The sequence below is a fragment of the Paroedura picta genome, chromosome 5 (genome assembly GCF_049243985.1).
Source record: "Paroedura picta isolate Pp20150507F chromosome 5, Ppicta_v3.0, whole genome shotgun sequence".
Classification (NCBI taxonomy): Eukaryota; Metazoa; Chordata; class Lepidosauria; order Squamata; family Gekkonidae; genus Paroedura; species Paroedura picta.
Genome location: NC_135373.1, coordinates 36,574,979 through 36,593,229, shown reverse-complemented (window position 1 = coordinate 36,593,229; position 18,251 = coordinate 36,574,979). Strand labels below are relative to the sequence as shown.

The 18,251-nt window shown below is 48.1% G+C and overlaps 1 protein-coding gene across 1 annotated transcript; it reads right to left on the bottom strand.

Annotated features, from left to right (window-relative positions):
• Nucleotides 1–2,473: 2,473 nt before the first annotated feature.
• SF3A3 (splicing factor 3a subunit 3) lies at nucleotides 2,474–11,083 on the bottom strand. The gene is made up of 17 exons (XM_077337251.1): nucleotides 10,892–11,083; nucleotides 10,722–10,769; nucleotides 10,292–10,344; nucleotides 10,073–10,178; nucleotides 9,604–9,676; nucleotides 9,343–9,434; nucleotides 8,812–8,894; nucleotides 8,364–8,502; nucleotides 8,047–8,115; nucleotides 7,837–7,904; nucleotides 7,574–7,681; nucleotides 7,324–7,393; nucleotides 7,068–7,232; nucleotides 6,042–6,152; nucleotides 5,649–5,739; nucleotides 2,959–3,014; nucleotides 2,474–2,735 (listed from the first exon to the last, which is right to left on the bottom strand). Exons 1-17 carry the CDS (start codon nucleotides 10,985–10,987, stop codon nucleotides 2,658–2,660), a joined length of 1,506 nt encoding a protein of 501 aa, XP_077193366.1. The 5' UTR covers nucleotides 10,988–11,083; the 3' UTR covers nucleotides 2,474–2,657.
• Between the last annotated feature and the right edge of the window lie 7,168 nt (nucleotides 11,084–18,251).

Here is an 18,251-nt window from a genome sequence, read left to right as displayed (position 1 = left end):
GACGGGCAGGTAGGCAGGCAATCCTGCATTTTTTGACTCCTGGATCAAGGCCTTGAGAAAGTGGATGTGCTCCCTTGGTATGGTTGCTAGCTCTCGTTTGGGAAATTCTTGGGAGATTTTTTTTGAGGGGGAGCTTGAGGAGGTCAGGGCTTGGGCAGGGGCAGGAACTCAGCAGAATATAATGGCCATACCCTCTAAAGCAGGGGTAGTCAACCTGTGGTCCTCCAGATGTTCTTGGACTACAATTCCCATGAGCTCATGGGAATTGTAGTCCATGAACATCTGGAGGACCCCAGGTTGACTATCCCTGCTCTAAAGCAGCCCTTTTCTCCAGGGGAACTGTTCTTGGTTAGCTGGACATCAGTTTTAATAGCAAAAGATCTCCAGGTACTACCTGGGGGTGGCAACCCTATTCCATGGAATTCGGAAGGAGTTTGGAAGGATGCCCTCTTCTGCTTACCAAAATATTTTGCAACCAAACAGATGTAGGTATTTTTTCCATGTGTCTGAAAGAGCTCGATTCTTTGAGACGGCTTCCATTCAGCTTTGTAGGCTGATCTACTAGTTCTCAGTCCTCCCCCAAAATTATTCTTTTCAAGAGATTTTCTGAATTTAACGGCTACTTCTTAGAGTTTATAGATACATTTCATCTAGAGGCGTTTTGCAAACCGTCATCGCGGTTCCATGTAAAATTTGTGATTATATAATTAAGCCACTGAGGAAAAGTGTGAAAATATGTTTTTAACCAGCCCATGTTTTGGTGTCATGTATTAATATGCGTTAAAGATGTTTTTTCTTTATATTACCACATAATTCTCCGAATTACTGCTTGCCGCAGCCACTGACAGGTCACTTCCTTTGCATCCAGTGCTTTTAGACAGCAAGGCCCAGCCTGGGAGGGATGATGGTTGTAAGCATAAGCAGTTTTGCAAGGATATTTGATTCATGGAGGACAGCTCTATCAGTGGCCACTGGCCACGTGACTCCACCTTCAGAGTCAACCTCTGGACACAGGTGCCAGGAGGCAACATCAGGCGAAGGCTGTTTGCCCTCCAGAGAAAGTTTGTCGGCCACTGTGTGAAACAAGATGCTCTACTAAGTGGGCCACAGGTCAGATCCAGCAGTGCTCTTCTTCAACTTCTAGACTGCCTCTCTCCTCTTGGGCCTAGAATGGGCCAAACCAAACAGCTGGTTAAAGCCAGGGAGACCTTAATCTCACCACAAGGATTCCTTCAATCTGTCCATTGGAATCTTTTCTCTTGGCAGCAGACAGGGGTCAAGCATGCTTAAAAGACCTAGCCAAAGGAAAATAAGCCATTGACCTTTCAAGTGCCGTCAGGAAGTCACAAAATTTTTTAGATAGGAGACAGGATGAGGAGGAAGCCCAACTCTTCCTTGTCCCCTCTTCACTTTAGGATAAGGTTTTTCTCAAGGTGACTTGGGACCAGTTTCTGTTAGGTTTGGGGAGGAAAACAAAATGGAGCCAATGCAGACTATTTGGGGGAAGGAAGTGGAAGGAAAAGTGTTACCGTTTGGAATTGAAAGGAGTTGGAGATGTGGAAGGGAGACTGTACTGTTCTTAATCCAAGCTCGCTGGAGCTTGGAAACCAAGTGCGGTTGGCTGTAGTTAAGTACTTAAATAGGAGACCAGCAAGGAAGAATAGGACTGGTATGTTGAGGAAGGCACCGGCAAACCCCTGCTAATTTCTTGCTTTGCAAACCCCATGCTCCCAGGTTTGCCATGAGTCAGTTGCAACCTGACAATGCACAGGGTATGGTATCCTATAGTATTAGGGCACAGTATCCCACTTGAACTCTGTTGAGTAAACATTCGTTCACAGCCCCTGCCCCCATATTCTACCTAGTCCCCAAAATCACAGCACAGTTCTGCTTGTGTCCCATTATTTTGGGAAGAATATACGTAAACAACCTCTGCTGTGCCCACTACCCCCCTCTCACCAGTAAGGCTGCTGCTTCCTGAGCCAAAAGCAAGGCTGGGATAAATGCAGTAACTAGCCCGCCCCAATTAGATTAATTATCCACTCCCTTGCTCCCAGGGGAACTCTGATCACCGGGGACCCAGAGGACCATAGAAACCACAACAGATCATGGCAGGAAGCTGGAAAGTCAGTAGTAAGGAGGAAAATACAGCCAAAAGACAGCAGATACAGTTGTGTGGTCTTTCTGTTTTGTAAAGCAGGGTGTAGGGGAATTTGGACATCTAAAGGAAAAGAGGTATCTCTTTCCCTGCTGTCTAATGCTACTTGGAATACATGCTTTAGACTAGAGCACATCCAGAACAAAGCTCCTGAAGAACTGGAAATTGGACGAGTCAGTTTTTCCCAGGTCAGCTGAAGAGAGATTTGGGAGGGGAGGGGAGGAAGCACACGGATCTAAATTCCCCAGGAAGAAGTGGTGTACTCTGAAGAGCTGCATTAAAGCAGGCTACAAACCACACCAGATGCCCACTAGCTTTGTCTTTAACACCAACATTTATTTCCATATAAAAACAAAAAACATTTTCCGGAATCCACCCTACTAGCATCCTCCAAGCGCCCATTCACAAAGAAGAGGGGGATTCAGCCTATTGGGTGCGGAAGGGAGGGTAGCAGGAGAAGAATGACAAAGAGGGGGCATTGGGCCAGAATCCTCTTCCATCACAGCAGGCCCTGCCGTTTCAGATCTTCATAGGTCTTTTTGTTGACCACATTCCCACTGGAATCTTCGTACTCTTCCTGCAAAGAAATGAAAAGGAGCCTGTTGGAATTCCAAATGTGTGGCAGGATAAGAAGGGAAAAAATAACAGCACCGAACCTTGGTCGGATTTTGCGTTCCAGTTTGCAAAGGACGGTGAGAGAAGAGAAAGGGGCACTGGGGCATCCACACATGCAGGCCATCAACCCCTGGCATTCCCGCCGCCCCCAAGCATCAATAAAGCACCCTTGGGCTCCAGCTTACTTCTGTGTCTGGTTGCCATCTCTCCGACGCCTTCTGTTGCTTCAGCTTCGACCACACTGGAACACACACAGAGAAGCACAAAATCAGATGCTCTCACTGGCTCTGCCACTTCAATCAAACTTCACCCGTTACTCCCCAGAGCGAGTCTGGGTTAGATATGTTGCTGCTGTAATGGCTGCTATAATATATTTAAAGAATTGCAAATACGTCCAATTTTAAAGTGAGATAGTGCTGAAAACTGCAGCATCTAATTGCAGCTTTAGTTGTTAGTTGTTATGTGCGAAGTCGTGTCCGACCCATCGCGACCCCATGGACAATGATCCTTCAGGCCTTCCTGTCCTCTACCATTCCCCAGAGTCCATTTAAGTTTGCACCTACTGCTTCAGTGACTCCATCCAGCCACCTCATTCTCTGTCGTCCCCTTCTTCTTTTGCCCTCGATCGCTCCCAGCATTAGGCTCTTCTCCAGGGAGTCCTTCCTTCTCATGAGGTGGCCAAAATATTTGAGTTTCATCTTCAGGATCTGGCCTTCTAAAGAGCAGTCAGGGCTGATCTCCTCTAGGACTGACCGGTTTGTTCGCCTTGCAGTCCAAGGGACTTACAAGAGTCTTCTCCAGCACCAGAGTTCAAAAGCCTCAATTCTTTGACGCTCGGCCTTCCTTATGGTCCAACTTTCGCAGCCATACATTGCAACTGGGAAGACCATAGCCTTGACTAAACGCACTTTTGTTGGCAGGGTGATGTCTCTGCTTTTTAGGATGCTGTCTAGATTTGCCATAGCATTCCTCCCCAGGAGCAAGCGTCTTTTAATTTCTTTGCTGCAGTCCCCATCTGCAGTGATCTTGGAGCCCAGGAAAATAAAATCTGTCACTATCTTCATTTCTTCCCCTTCTATTTGCCAGGAATTGAGAGGGCCGGATGCCATGATCTTTGTTTTCTTGATGTTGAGTTTCAAGCCAACTTTCGCACTCTCCTCCTTCACCCGCATCAACAGGCTCTTTAGTTCCTCTTCACTTTCTGCCATTAGAGTGGTATCATCTGCATATCTGAGGTTGTTGATATTTCCCCCTGCAATCTTGATCCCAATTTGTGACTCCTCTAATCCCGCATTTCTCATGATGTGCTCTGCATACAAGTTAAATAGGCAAGGCGACAGTATACAGCCTTGCCGAACTCCTTTCTCAATTTTGAACCAGTCAGTGATTCCATGTTCAGTTCTCACTGTTGCTTCTTGACCTGCATATAAATTTCTCAAGAGACAAATAAGATGCTCTGGTATTCCCATCTCTTTAAGAACTTGCCACAATTTGTTGTGCTCCACACAATCAAAGGCTTTAGCATAGTCAATGAAGCAGAAGTAGACGTTCTTCTGGTACTCCCTAGCTTTCTCCATGATCCAGCGTATGTTGGCAATTTGATCTCTAGTTCCTCTGCCTCTTCGAAATCCTGCCTGTACTTCTGGAAGTTCTCGGTCCACATATTGCTGGAGCCTAGCTTGTAGGATTTTGAGCATAACTTTGCTAGCATGAGAAATTAGTGCAATGGTGCAGTAGTTTGAACATTCTTTGGCATTGCCCTTCTTTGGGATTGGAATGTAAACTGACCTTTTCCAATCCTGTGGCCATTGTTGAGTTTTCCAAATTTGCTGGCATATTGAGTGTAGCACTTTTACTGCATTGTCCTTTAAGATTTTGAATAGTTCAACTGGAATGCTGTCACTACCACTAGCTTTATTGTTGCTCAGACTTCCTAAGGCCCATTTGACTTCACATTCCAGGATGTCTGGCTCCAGGTCAGTAACTACCCCATTGTGGTCATCAGGGATGTTAAGCTCGCTCTTGTACAGTTCTTCTGTATAATTTTGCCACCTTTGTTTAATCTCTTCTGCTTCTGTGAGGTCCCTACCATTTTGGTCCCTTATCATACCCATCTTTGCATGAAACGTTCTCAGCTTTAGTACATTTCACTAATTACCAAAATGGAAAAACCCTTGTCTTGAAAAAAATTTCACTATCATTTCCACATTCCTTCAAATTTCTGTTTTTCAACTGGAATGTAGCTGGCCTGGAGCCATATTTTAATAAATGTAATCTAATTGGACAACCGAAAGAAGTCTTAGGGAAAGAGGGGAGACACAAAGTTTTTCTTATAATGAATATTTTGATTCTTTTTTCCAGATTGTATCTTGGTAGAGTGGTTTAGAGTCAGCTTGGTGTAGTGGTTAAGAGTGGTGGCCTCTAATCTGGTGAGTTGGATTTGATTCTCCATATGAAGCCAGATGGGTGACCTTGGGCTAGTCACAGTCCTGTTAGAACTGTTCTCACAATAGTTTTATCAGAGCTCTCTCAGCCCCACCTGGCTAACAGGGTATCTGTTGTGGTGAGAGGAAGGGAAGGCTACTTTGAGGCTCATTTGGGTAGTGAAATTCAGGGCATATAAGGCAACTCTTCTTCTTCTAGTGTTGATTCCTCAAGTGGAAAGTCTTGTTCTGTACTGGAAAGCTGCAGCCACTGGCCAGACCAAAGCTGCCCTTTCTCACACGTGTGAACACACCCAACCAAAGAAAAATGAAAGAGCTGTGAATCCCCTTGACAGGACAGAGCGTAGAATAAATCTCCTCGGTGCCTGTCACTTTACCTAACAACCTAGACATGGACAAATGGCCCCAAGAGAACCTGCAAGGCCACTTACAGGAAACGGCGTCTTCAATCTGGGTGACGTTTGCAAAGTGAGCCGTGTTGGGGATGCCCAGGCATCGCATCCCATGGGCGTGGCGCCACTCCTACATAGCAGAAAAGGGTACCGAGAATGGAGCAGCAAGGAAATCAGCCACATGCTTTCCCTCCCACTCCCACCAAAAGGGCCCAGAATGGCAGCCACAAAATGCCTCAGTGTAGAAGAAGGACAAGGGCCATGATTAACTGTTTAGCATCTAAACAAAGGCATTCTTCCCACTCCTCTTTCTTCAGCTACCATAGCCTGGAACTTCTGCAGTGCAGCAGTCCCGACACAGCAGCTTCTCCTCCGCCCACAGTGACTCTTCACTTGGCAGAAGACCAAGCAAGAATCTGATAGCACCCCTACCGCAAAGTGCCGCTGAAACGCTTTCGGCCCCCGATACGTGTAGTTCCCGCAGATCTCACAGTTGTAGTTTATGTTCAGGCCATGGAGTTTGTAGAGCCAGTAGGGGATAGGCTAGAAGGCAGGAAAGAATGCAAGGGGGAGAGGAGAGGATAAGAACACAGGAGTCTTGCTGGATCAGAGACCAGGGGTCTATCTAGTCCAGCATCCCATTTCACAAAGTAGATTTTTAAATAAACCATTTTTATAGCCTAAAGGCTCAGGGAGGATAACCTAAAGGCTCAGGGAGCCTAAAGGCTCAGGGAGGATAACAATGTGTAATAACAATGAAAAAACACATAAAACCAAAGAAACACCGCCCCCCCCCCCAGTAAACTATTTCCTAATCAAAACATATTTACAGTAGCCCCCAACAAATTTAGGTTAGGTTAGGTCCTTGGAGGGCATTTTGAACCAGTTGGAAGTTTCTGGAGCAGTCTCAAGGGCAACTCTGTATAGAGCAAGTTACAGAATTCTAACCTAGAGGCGAACGTATCATAGGACACCCTGGCTGGGTCCAATGCCGAGAAACAGGGCGCAGGTTGTGGTGCCTGGTGCAGACGGAGAAGTGCCAGGTAAGCAAGGTTTGTGATCCGGGCCTCTGCTGAAAGGGGGGCATCCAGAATCATGCTCAGATTCCCGACAGAAGGCACTGGTGTTAGCTGGGCTCTGTCAAGAGCTGGGAGCTGCCCCGACTCTCTCTCCACATGCTGACCCAGCCAGAGGACCCCTGTCTTGACTGGATTCAACTTCAGCCGGCTTTATTTGAGCCAGTGGCCAACCAGTTATTATAGAGGGCCAACGACAGGATGCAAAGGCTAAGGTGTTGCTTCCTGGCAGGGATGTTCAGAGGTTGATTGTCTCTGAATGTGTAGTTAGACTTCAGCCACTGTGGTTAGAAGCCGAGGAGAGGTCTGTCCTCTGGGATGCTTGGCAGGCTGATGAGGGACCCCTGCTTGCCCTCTGCTGAGCTCCAGCCCTTCCCCTCACCTTGCCATCCCAGCCCAGGGGCAAGTTCTTGGGATTGTATATGATCTCGTTCTCTTCATCCTCGCTCTCGCTTTCGCTGATCTGCTCCTCCTCCTCCTCCTCACGCTCCTCGCCGGTCCGCGCCTGCTTGCGCTGCACATTCTCGTGGGTCAGCTGACGCTGCTCCTGTAGTATGGGAGCAAGAGAACGGGAATGCAACCCACTCGCTACTTCTGATAAAAGGACCAGGACTGGGGCAAGTGAGGTCAGTGCTTACCCCGAGGATTTCCACGTATTCGTAGATCTGAGCCTCCAAGAAGGCCAGGTCCTTGTTCCTCTCAGTGTCCCTGTCAAGACAGCAGCTCCATAAGCACAGACCTGATGCAGTTGCAGCTAGCAAGAGCCATCCCCCCCTTCAATAGCTACTGAGAGGCAAGTGAAGGAGAAAAGGTGGGAAGTGATCTCCAAAGATTGCCATTGCCAAACTCACCCTGCCTGGTAAGTGGAGTGCAAAGGACTCAACTCACCGCTTGCTGCCTTTGGTCTTTGGGTTTTTCGCAAACAGGGCGGGGTCAAGGGCTTCCAGGGACTTGCCCTTGGTGCTGAACAGCCTCTGAGCACGTTCTTCTAGCGTTCTGGACAAAATTGGGGAGAAGAGGAAGAAGTCAGTGAGGACGAATCTGTTTGGACAGTGAGCCTGGATTCCTGGGTCACTGTTGAGCTTTTCCCCAATCACAAAAGTTCGGCACCTCCCTACAGCAAACAGCAGCTAAGCCCCGCCCCTACTTACCCGCCACATTTGAGTCCCAAAGCCAGAAGTGCGGATTTCAGCCTGTCCAGACCTAGGGAGGCCAACTCCTGCAGATGTATCCAAAGGCATAAGAGTCCAGAATTAAACACAGCCCTGGCTGAAGTCAACCCAGCCCAAAGAGGAAGCTCTTTGGGTCCCACTACCTCATCCCCTTCCCACAATGAACGGACAGCAAAACAAAAGACAAACCTCCCAGGAAGAGAAGGCGGAGAGGTCCAGGTGAGCTCCAGCATGAGTGAGGGCGCTGCTGGTCTCTTTCTGTCAAAAGAGGAAGATTGCTGGTTGAAGGCCTCTGGGGCACATGCCCAGAGCATCCCTGGCCAGGCACCCAAGCAGCTGTCGAAGTGTCAAGGAGCCCTAGGGAGGTCTGCTGGGAAAACTGCCCTCTGGTAGGGGCTCATGGGAATTGTAGTCCATTAACATATGGAGGACCACAGGTTGACTACCCCTGCTATAGGATCATCCAGGCTCAACCCCGATCTGCCAGATTATCCCCAGGAACTCACTGGCCAGCCAGGGAATGTGCCGTTGTCCCACTTCTTTTCAAAGTCGCCCTGGATCTTGCCAAAGAGCTCGTTCTGATCCAGCAGTGGCTTGACCCGGTCTGTGTAATCTTGCAGGTACTCCAGAAGCATCTCCAGATACCTGGAATGAACCAAGAATGTAAGGGGGGTGGAAGCGGGGGACAGAAGAACCGCTATATTTGAACTCAAGCAATGTTTCCCTAGAACTCCCAGGAGCAAAGAGTCCTCCATCACTCCTGAAGACTGCATGCTCCATACCAGCAGCATTAAATTTGGTTCGGGATATTGCTAATCGCTGTGTGAAAGAAAGAAAACTACGGCCAGACATGATAGCTTACAGTGACATAGAAGTACAACACAAATACAGGCCAGGGAAGGAGGGGCCTGACACACTGCTTGTTCCCCAGTCCTTCCCAATTGGTGTGTTTACCTCCTGTACTCTGCATTTTTCCTCTCCTTGGGAATGTCAAAGAGCTGGTCAAAAGTAGACAGGTATGTGATATAGTCCAGTTTCTACAACAAAAGAATGAAAGGAAACCATTAGCAAACAGACACAAGGTTTTAGGGCTTCCATCTAACCGGTTCCTTAGCACTGCTTTCCCTATCCCATCATAAGAAGCCTTGAAAGCCTTGAACGTTTTCAAGGCCTGTGAGCTGTTAGAAAACTTCCCAGAATGTTTGAGCCTCTCAGGAGCCTGTTATTCTTTGGTTCATACTTTATATCATTTGGAAGAATCAACATTTCCTTATAAGGAAGTCTCAAGTTGTGAACATTTAAAAGAATAGCAAAGACAAAAAGGAGAATTAAGGTCAGCCAATTGGCTGGAGCTTTTTCTTATTTCCTGGACTAGCAATGTGACCAGTCTTCTTTGCATCATAAGAAGCCTTGGCAGATAAAGAAGCTAGGACAGTTACTAGAGGCGTGTGTGCGTGTGTGAGAGAGACACCAAGCACCTCTCACCTCCGAGGACTTGAGATTAATGTATTTAAGGTAACAGTCATGCAGATCCAAGTAGCGACCGTATCCTTCTTCATCAGTGAACTCCACCAGGTCTGCAGAAAGCAAAGATTGGAAAATGCTCAGAAGTGCCACGACAAAAACCAGCGAAAGGCACTTGAGGGAAACAGGCCCAGTCAAAGCTGCCCAAGAATCAAAGAAAGTTCTCTGCCAGCTGAATCTATCCACTTTCAGAACAGAGATAAAAGACCCAGCTTAACTCACTCTGAGCCTCTTCACTAGGATTCTCTCGTGCCTTCAAGAGCTCTTCAAACTCCACTGACATTGGAACACAGATCTGTGAAGACAAAACTGCTGTTCAGATGTAGCATGTTAAGTGGAGAACAGCTCACAGAAACCATTGCCCTCCCAGCTAAAAAACAAAACAAAACACTGCAAACTGTTTTTGTTTGATGAAGCAAAATGGCGAGATAGGTTTCTCGAAGAAGTAGAATGAGACAACAGCAATGAGGTTCCACAAGTATATAGAGAAGCCAGAACACCCAGCCAAAATTTTCTGGGAAAGGTGGGTACCAGGACAACAAGTCATGGCTGCCCATCAGAGGGTCCAGGAGCAGCATAACAGAATGTTCAATGGCAGGGGTAAACAGGGGCAACAAAAGCATGGAGCCAACATCCCACCCAGCCCTCCTCCTGACCCATGCAAGACTCCAAGGTGGTCTCTTGCCCTCACCTCATTGGGATGCTTCCGATGAAACTCCTTGATCTGCTTCAGGCGATTATAAAACTCTGCAAATTCGTTAGGCCCCGAAATGGCACTGAGTTCCTCCTTCCGCAACCTGGTGACCCAAGAGATCACTTGAGTAGTGTGGGAAGGAAACTGAGTGTGGGAAGGAAACCCCCCTCCGCTTACGACCAGGAAACTGAGACACCCCTCCATCACCTGGCTTACCCATCCTTGTCGTCGTATAAGTCTCTCAAGTTGCCGCTCACCTCCATGTAGCGCTGCGGAAAGAGAGTGGTTAAACATGTCCATGACCAGCCCGGTCTCACCCCTGCCGCATCCCCCTGACCCTTCTGTTCCAGGGGTCCCTAGTTCTTATGATCCTGTGAGCCAGTTTGAAATTCTGACAGATGGTGGGCACAGCAACAAAATGCCTGCCACTAAATGCTTGCTATCGCTTACCTTCAGTCCCACAGCAGCAGCTGCCACCTAACCAGCATTTTAAACAGCCTGCACAGCCAATCAAATCCCCCATAGTGACTCAGAAGACTAGCGGGGCAAAAGCTCTACCTAGTCACGACCACTTTCTAAACACACTTGGTGGGAGGAGCACCATGGCGCCCACGGGCACCACACTGGAGACCCCTGCTGTACTCACATCCTGCATCGCTCTCGTGCGGTGGTCCGAGTTGATTTGATCCCGCAACTGCAGAGAGAGGAGAAAAGACCCAAAAAGATGACGGAAACGGGGCATCAGGGGAACCCTATTGATCGCCTATTTCCCCTCTCCCGCCACGCCCGGGAGGGGCGGACCCTGGCCTAGCTCACCGTGGACTTGCGCGTCAGCATCTCCTTGACCATGACGTCCATCAGCCGCTCCCGCTCCTCATGATAACGACGCTGCTGCTCGAGGATGGTCTCCATGGCGGAGCCGGAGAGAAGAGAGAGACGGTGGCCGGAAGGACTCCGGCAGGGCGGAAGTCGTCCGTCGAAGCGCCGCCCGGCCTCCGGCGCCAAAGTTCCGGTTCCGGCCGCGCGGACAGGGCCGGGGGCGGCTGGAGCCTTTGAAGGCGGCCCTGAGTTGTCGCGAGAGTAGAGCCCGATGCGCGCCCGAGCGTGGGTCCTCTCCACCGCGGGGTTGCGTTGCCTTGGACACGGTTCCTGCTGAGTTTGCAGGAAGATGGCGGCAAGGCTTGGACGGTTGCTGCGCGGGTGGGAAGGTTTGGGTGGGCTTGGTCCTGCCTCCTCCTCCTCCGGAGCAGCTGTTCTCCCTGCAGCGCTTGCCTCTCTCCTCCCCCCCCGGGGTGTGTGCGTTTGTTGGCAATTGAGCGTCTTTGCAGCAAGAGGTCCATCAGGCCCTCTGCGACCCCAGCTTGCTTTTTTAAAGCTTCAGCCCGAGGGATTTTGGCTCTCGATACACCAGCCCCATCCATCAGCGTCCTAACGAGCCCAAATCTGCGGGAGGTTATTTCGCAGGCGTGGTTTCATGCGAGGCCGTCTCCTGCCCTGGGAGATATATTTATTGATTTATTTTAGATTTTTATACCGCCCTTCCAGATTTATTCTGCCCTTGTGGTGTCGGTGCCAGTGAGTCCCTAGCCCATAGGTGGTTTTGCCGTGCCTTTTATGACCCGCAACGTAAATTTTGCATCGAGAGTTTTTAAACCGAGAATACTAATAGTTCTGTCTTAATTAAACTCCATGGTCTTATCATTGATCTGGTGCCCGAGAGAATTGTGAATACAGCTAGTTTCCCACAGAGTATTCAGTTTACTCATTAGAGGCGCTGTTAAGGTTACAGTGGGGATTTGATCTGTTTTATGTCCTACTGTCAATGTCAATTGGTTTTCTTTTGTCCAATGCCAGTTAGGGCCTTATGTATTCTTTCAGTACACCCCAAGACTTAAACATGGGTTCATGAACACAGCCTACACTTTCTGGGTTTTTTTATTTTATTTTTAAATTTTATTTTTTTTCTGTGTGTGTAATCAAGTCTCTTTTGACTTAAGGGTGACCCCATTAATGCATGCCCTCCGAAATGCCCTGTTGTTAACAGTCTTGCAAATGGAGGGCTGTGCCCTTCCTTGACTGAGTCAGTTCGTCTCATGTTGAGACTTCTGCTTTTCCTGATGGGACCAAAGTATGATAGCCTTGTTGCAGCTTACAGGGAGAGTTCAGGTTGGATTCAACTTCTTTGTCATACTTGACTAATTTGTGTTTATAGTTTCTATTCATATGTGTGTATACAATTGCAATGGATCATAATTCTGTGGCCTCATGTCTTTCACAATTGGTTTCCTTCCCTATAGTAAAAAAACCTTAAAGGTAAAGGTATCCCCTGTGCAAGCACCGAGTCATGTCTGACCCTTGGGGTGACGCCCTCTAGCGTTTTCATGGCAGACTCAATACGGGGTGGTTTGCCAGTGCCTTCCCCAGTCATGACCGTTTACCCCCCAGCAAGCTGGGTACTCATTTTACCGACCTCGGAAGGATGGAAGGCTGAGTCAACCTTGAGCCGGCTGCTGGGATTGAACTCCCAGCCTTATGGGCAAAGCTTTCAGACGGCTGCCTTACCACTCTGCGCCACAAGAGGCTCTTACAAAAAAAAAAAAAAAACCTTAAGATTTATTTATTTGTAATTGTTGAATTAGGAGTTGACAATAAAGTTTCCATTTAATTAACCAGCAAATAAGCACAGTTAACTGCTTTTGAGAATGTTCATTGTACTTACGTTGTATTTATGAGTTCTGCACAGAACCATTCTCTCTCTCCCCCACTCACCAGTTCAGTTTTTCCCCTATGGGCGTAATTGTATCTGCTGATCGAGTCATTTCATCCATATGATGAAAACAAACTTTAGTCAAGAAAATTTTTGCTACAGTAAATCTCTTTAATTTTTAAATTGGCACAATTTTCCGTTTTTGTTTTACTAACATTGATCCCTGCCTCTGTTGGGCTTTGGAACTGAATTCCTTTATACCCCACATTTTCTTCCCAATGGGGATTTAAATAATCTTAATCATTCTCTCCATTTCATCATAATAGTCCTGCCATATTGGTTACATTGACAGTGTGACTGGCCCAAGATTACCCAGCAAGGTTCCATGGCAACAAGTGGGGATTGGAACGTGTATCTCCCAGATGTTAATCCAAAACACGTCTGTAGCCTATTTTATTCTATGTGCTGAGTTGGTTATCGTTCTGTTGAATCTTGTGCTTGGATTTTCACCATCAAATATTTCCTTCAGGTACAGATTAGTTCACCACCAAATAGCTTGGTTACATCTTTATTTGCTGACCCATATATTTCAAAATGGTCCCAATTGTTTCCAAAATCAAATCTCTAGGCATTGACCTGGACTCCTGGGCCAACTCTGGCAACAATTATGTATTTTGGTCAAGTCAAAGAAGAATTTGGAACATTAAAGGCCAGTCAGTTTATGCTGGCATGGATGGGATGTGCTCCCCACACTCCCTGGGTCTTTCTTAGCCTCCAAATTTTATGGCCCACTCCTTCTCTAATCTAATCATCCCATTTTATCATAGAGCTTTTATGTTAGCCAGATTTAACATATCCCCCTCAGCTATGGTTACAAGCAGGTACAAGGGCACTGTTTGCAATGAAAGAGTTTGCACTTACTGCCACAATGAACAAGATTCACTTCAACGTATTATGTTACGTTGCATCAGTTATGCTCAAGTTTGCTGTTTGATTCTTCCTTTGTTACCTTCTATTAATGTACCAGATACAGCTATCAGTCTTTTGTTGGCTAGAGATTACTGAGGTCATGGAGTTATCTACAGTTTTGTTGTTTAGGTCTAAACCAGTGGTTCTCAACCTTCCTAATGCCGCGACCCTTTAATATAGTTCCTCATGTTGTGGTAACCGCCAACTGTAAAATTATGCAAGTGCTCTTTCACAGAAATCAAACCGAAACTGACCAATGACATGAAGATCCATTGTTCATGACTGTATATAAATTGGTGTTTTTCCGGAGTTTCTCATTTCAGCTCTGCCTCTTGTCCCACCATGCCGATCTCATTCTTTTCCTCTGCTCCAGACAGACGAACGCTCAATCTCGATCCACCCTGCAAGGCTGTTGTGTGGATGTCCCACTCGGCCAAGTTGCTTGCCCTGCTGCAACCCCTGTGAAAGGGCCATTCGACCCCCAAAGGGGTCCTGATCCCTAGGTTGAGAACCACTGGTCTAAAAGATAGCAGTTCCTAGATTGTCTTCTTGTTGTTAGGCCTATACCTGTTTTATTGAACCTGTTTTATATACCTGTTTTATTGAAAGTTGTAAAACTTTCTGTCATAAGGTTACCTGCTGCAAGTTTCACTGTTCTTTTAATGCCGTTAAAGGTCTACTGACTAGTCCAAAACTTTAAGCCAGTGGTCCCCAACCTTTCTGAGGCTGGGGACCGGCAGGGCATCGGCCGCGCCCGCGCGGACCGCGCCCGCTTATCGGGCCGCGCCCGCACTGGCCACGCGGACCGGCCCTGATTCCCTCTCCCCACCCTCTCGCAGTAAGAAGCTTCCCGGGCTGCAAGCTTGCGGCCTGGGAAGTTTTTCACTGCGGGGGGGGGGGCGGGGAGAGGGAGCCGCGGCCCGGCGCCATGGCCTTTGTGGCCTGGCACCGGGCCGTGGCCCGCAGGTTGGGGACCACTGCTTTAAGCTCTATACCACTCTGGCTTTTAATGATTATCTAATTATCATAGAGAGCCAGTTTGGTGTAGTGGTTAGGAGTGCGGACTTCTAATCTGGCATGCCAGGTTCGATTCTACACTCCCCCACATGCAGCCAGCTGGGTGACCGTGGGCTTGCCAAGGCACTGATAAAACTGTTCTGACCGAGTAGTGATATCAGGGCTCTCTCAGCCTCACCCACCTCACAGGATGTCTGCTGTGGGGAGATGAATGGGAAGGCGACTGTAAGCCGCTTTGAGCCTCCTTCGGGTAGGGAAAAGTGGCATATAAGAACCAACTCTTCTTCTTCTTCTAATTCATGCTAAGCTTTCACCAAGGCATAGCCCTGCACGATACTGTTTTCAGCCTGGATTAAAAAATAACTCTTAAAGGTGGTTTCCCGTCACACAGTAACTTAGTTTTCTCACATCATGCGTTGCTTTATAAGCTGAACCCATTTTCACAGCCATGAATATGAGACAACAAAATCAGAGTCCAATAGCACCTTTAAGACCAACAAAGATTTATTCAAGGCGTGAGCTTTCGAGCTCACACCTTGCATAAATCTTTGTTGGTCTTATAAATGCTACTGGTCTCTGATTTTGTTGTGTTACTTCAGACCAACACGGCTACCCACTTGAATATATGAATATGAGAGTAAGCCTCATGGAATAATCTTTGACTTATTTGTAAGTAAATCTGTATAGGATTGTACACAGCTGCCTGTCTGTAATTTTTTTCTCTTCCTAAGCTGGATTCTGTCCATGGTCACTCAGAAGTCCCACTCACTTCAGGGTTTATGCTAAAAGTTTCCATAAGGTTACAGCCATAGGAAAGCAGCTTTCAGTTTGCATATTTGGGCTGGCTTCTCATACCTATCTCAGTCCCATTCAGTGTCTCCCAATCGCCTGAGTCCCTCTTCCCCCAACTGTAGTGGGACAGCCTCATCTCCATTTTTCTCGCCTGGGGAAGATTGTCTGAGGATATGGAACGGTTTGGTTTAGTCAGATCTCAGAAGCTAAGCAGGGTCGGTATTTGGATGGGAGATCACCAAAGAAGAGGCAACAGCAGATCACCTCTACTTGTCATGAAAACCCCTTTCTGGGGTTGCTCTGTGTCAGAAATGAATTGATGGTACATGCATACCTAAATTGTGGTCCAGAATTACACTTAATTATTTACACCAGTAGCTCAAATTAGTTGGCATGGAAAAGTTCATCCATTGAGTACGGGAAACAGCAGGCTAAAAGTCAACATGAACCAAACAAGATTAAAGCTCTGGAAAGCTACCTTTCCCCAGACTGGCCCTGAGACATCTGAGTCATGATACTGTCACTGCCTTCCCTTATCAGTAGGAGATATGCCGTCCCCCTTGCTCTTCTTGCTTTCCTTCCCCATGGTTACCGTTTACGAAGTCGGCTTATTTTTCTGGCCAGGAGGTGGCGCTGCCCATTCCCCCTGCCAGGTAGTGCAAAGAAACAGCACAAGTACATAGCTCCAAATGCAGCTGGTACACTGGAACTCCCTTTTGCTTCCAAGTCTGGCTCTGGAGGCTCTGCCTTGCCAGGCCCAGGAAGAGCAAGGTTGAGTTCTACTCTCTTATCTTTTCTTAAAGGCACAGGCACAACATGTCCCTTCCCTCAAAAGCAGGGGTGACTAAACTGGTTCTCCAGACGTCCCTGGACTACAATTATCACGACCCCCTGCCAATTGGCCATGCTGGCAGGGGGCCATGGTAATTGTAGTCTGTGGACGCCTGGAAAACCACAGCTTGGCCACCCCTGCTCTAAATATTCTTGCCAGGATGAAAAACTCCCTAGCGGTTTTATGAAATATGCAGGTTGAGGTTGCCCTGTGCCATTCCTCTGCTGCAAGCTTTCTCAGCCAGGGTTTTGTGAAAAACTGGGTTTTCTAACCGCCCTGGAAGGATTTCCTGACTGGGTGGGAATTAATTTTTGATACCTTTTTAAAATTGTGATATAGCCTTATATCATAGAATCATATAATCACGGAATCATATTGTTGGAAGGGGCCATACAGGCCATCTAGTCCAACCCCCTGCTCAACACAGGATCAGCCCTAACCATCCTAAAGCATCCAAGAAAAGTGTGTATCCAGCCTTTGCTTGAAGACTGCCAGTGAGGGGAGTTCACCACCTCCTTAGGCAGCCTATTCCACTGCTGAACTACTCTGACTGTGAAAATTTTTTTCCTGATATCTAGCCTATATCGTTGTACTTGAAGTTTAAACCCATTACTGCGTGTCCTCTCCTCTGCAGCCAGCAGAAACAGCATCCTGCCCTCCTCCAAGTGACAACCTTTCAAATACTTAAAGAGGGCTATCATGTCCCCTCTCAACCTCCTTTTCTCCAGGCTGAACATTCCCAAGTCCCTCAACCTATCTTCATAGGGCTTGGTCCCTTGGCCCCAGATCATCTTCGTCGCTCTCCTCTGTACCTTTTCAATTTTATCTACGTCCTTCTTGAAGTGAGGCCTCCAGAACTGCACACTGTACTCCAGGTGTGGTCTGACCAGTGCCGTATACAATGGGACTATGACATCTTGTGATTTTGATGTGATGCCCCTGTTGATACAGCCCAAAATGCATTTGCCTTTTTTACCGCTGCATCACACTGCCTGCTCATGATTATGGCTACGTCAACCTCCCCCCATGGCCAGAGAGGGACCTGGAGGGCCAGGGAGGGGTCTGGAGGAGCCTCAGGTAGGTGCGTCCGCAGCTATGCTTCCCAACCATATTCCGCATGATTGTGCCACTTCTGGGGTTTCTCAAAGCCTGAGGAATATCCAAGGGGTTTCTCAACAGTAAAAACATTGAGAAAGGCTGCTCTACCCTAAAACACGCCCCAGAATTTTTCCTCCCCTCTTGATGTGGGCCCCATGGAAGTTGGGCCTGATCCTGGGATGCTCCAAGCCTTTGTTTTGGCCCAGTCCCGGGTGGGAAGGAGAAGGCACCGCTAGGCACTGCATGTGCCAGGGTAGGAGAAAGATCACCCTTGGTGGGCCCATGAGGCAAAGTGGAATGCCAGCCTTGGCAGGCGACGGTGGGCGTAAAATAGTCGTCTCACCCTCGTCTCACAGCACCAGGCCACAGGCGAGGAGCACAACAAGTGGAGCACAATGAGGGCTGTCCTTGAATGGGCTGTCAGAAGGGTTCTACGAGCCCCCTTCTGACCCCCTGCTAGGTCATGGGAGGGGAAGTGTGGGGCAGGCTCTGGGGCTTGGAGGGCTTGTGTATGTGGGGCTGATTTCCTCCCGCTCCTGCCCCCCCCCTTGGGCTTTCTCACTCAGCGGTGCTGGGCCCCTTTCCAACTTGGCTCCCTCACCCAGCGGCACTGCTGGGTCCACCCCCACCCTGCTCCAAGCCTTCCTTGCATTACCTCACCCCTCTCCCCCTCATTAAGTGAGTCACCACCCCTCCATGTTGGGATGGGATCCAGATGTTGCCGGCCACATGCAGCTGGGCTGTTTCCTTTTTTGGAGAAC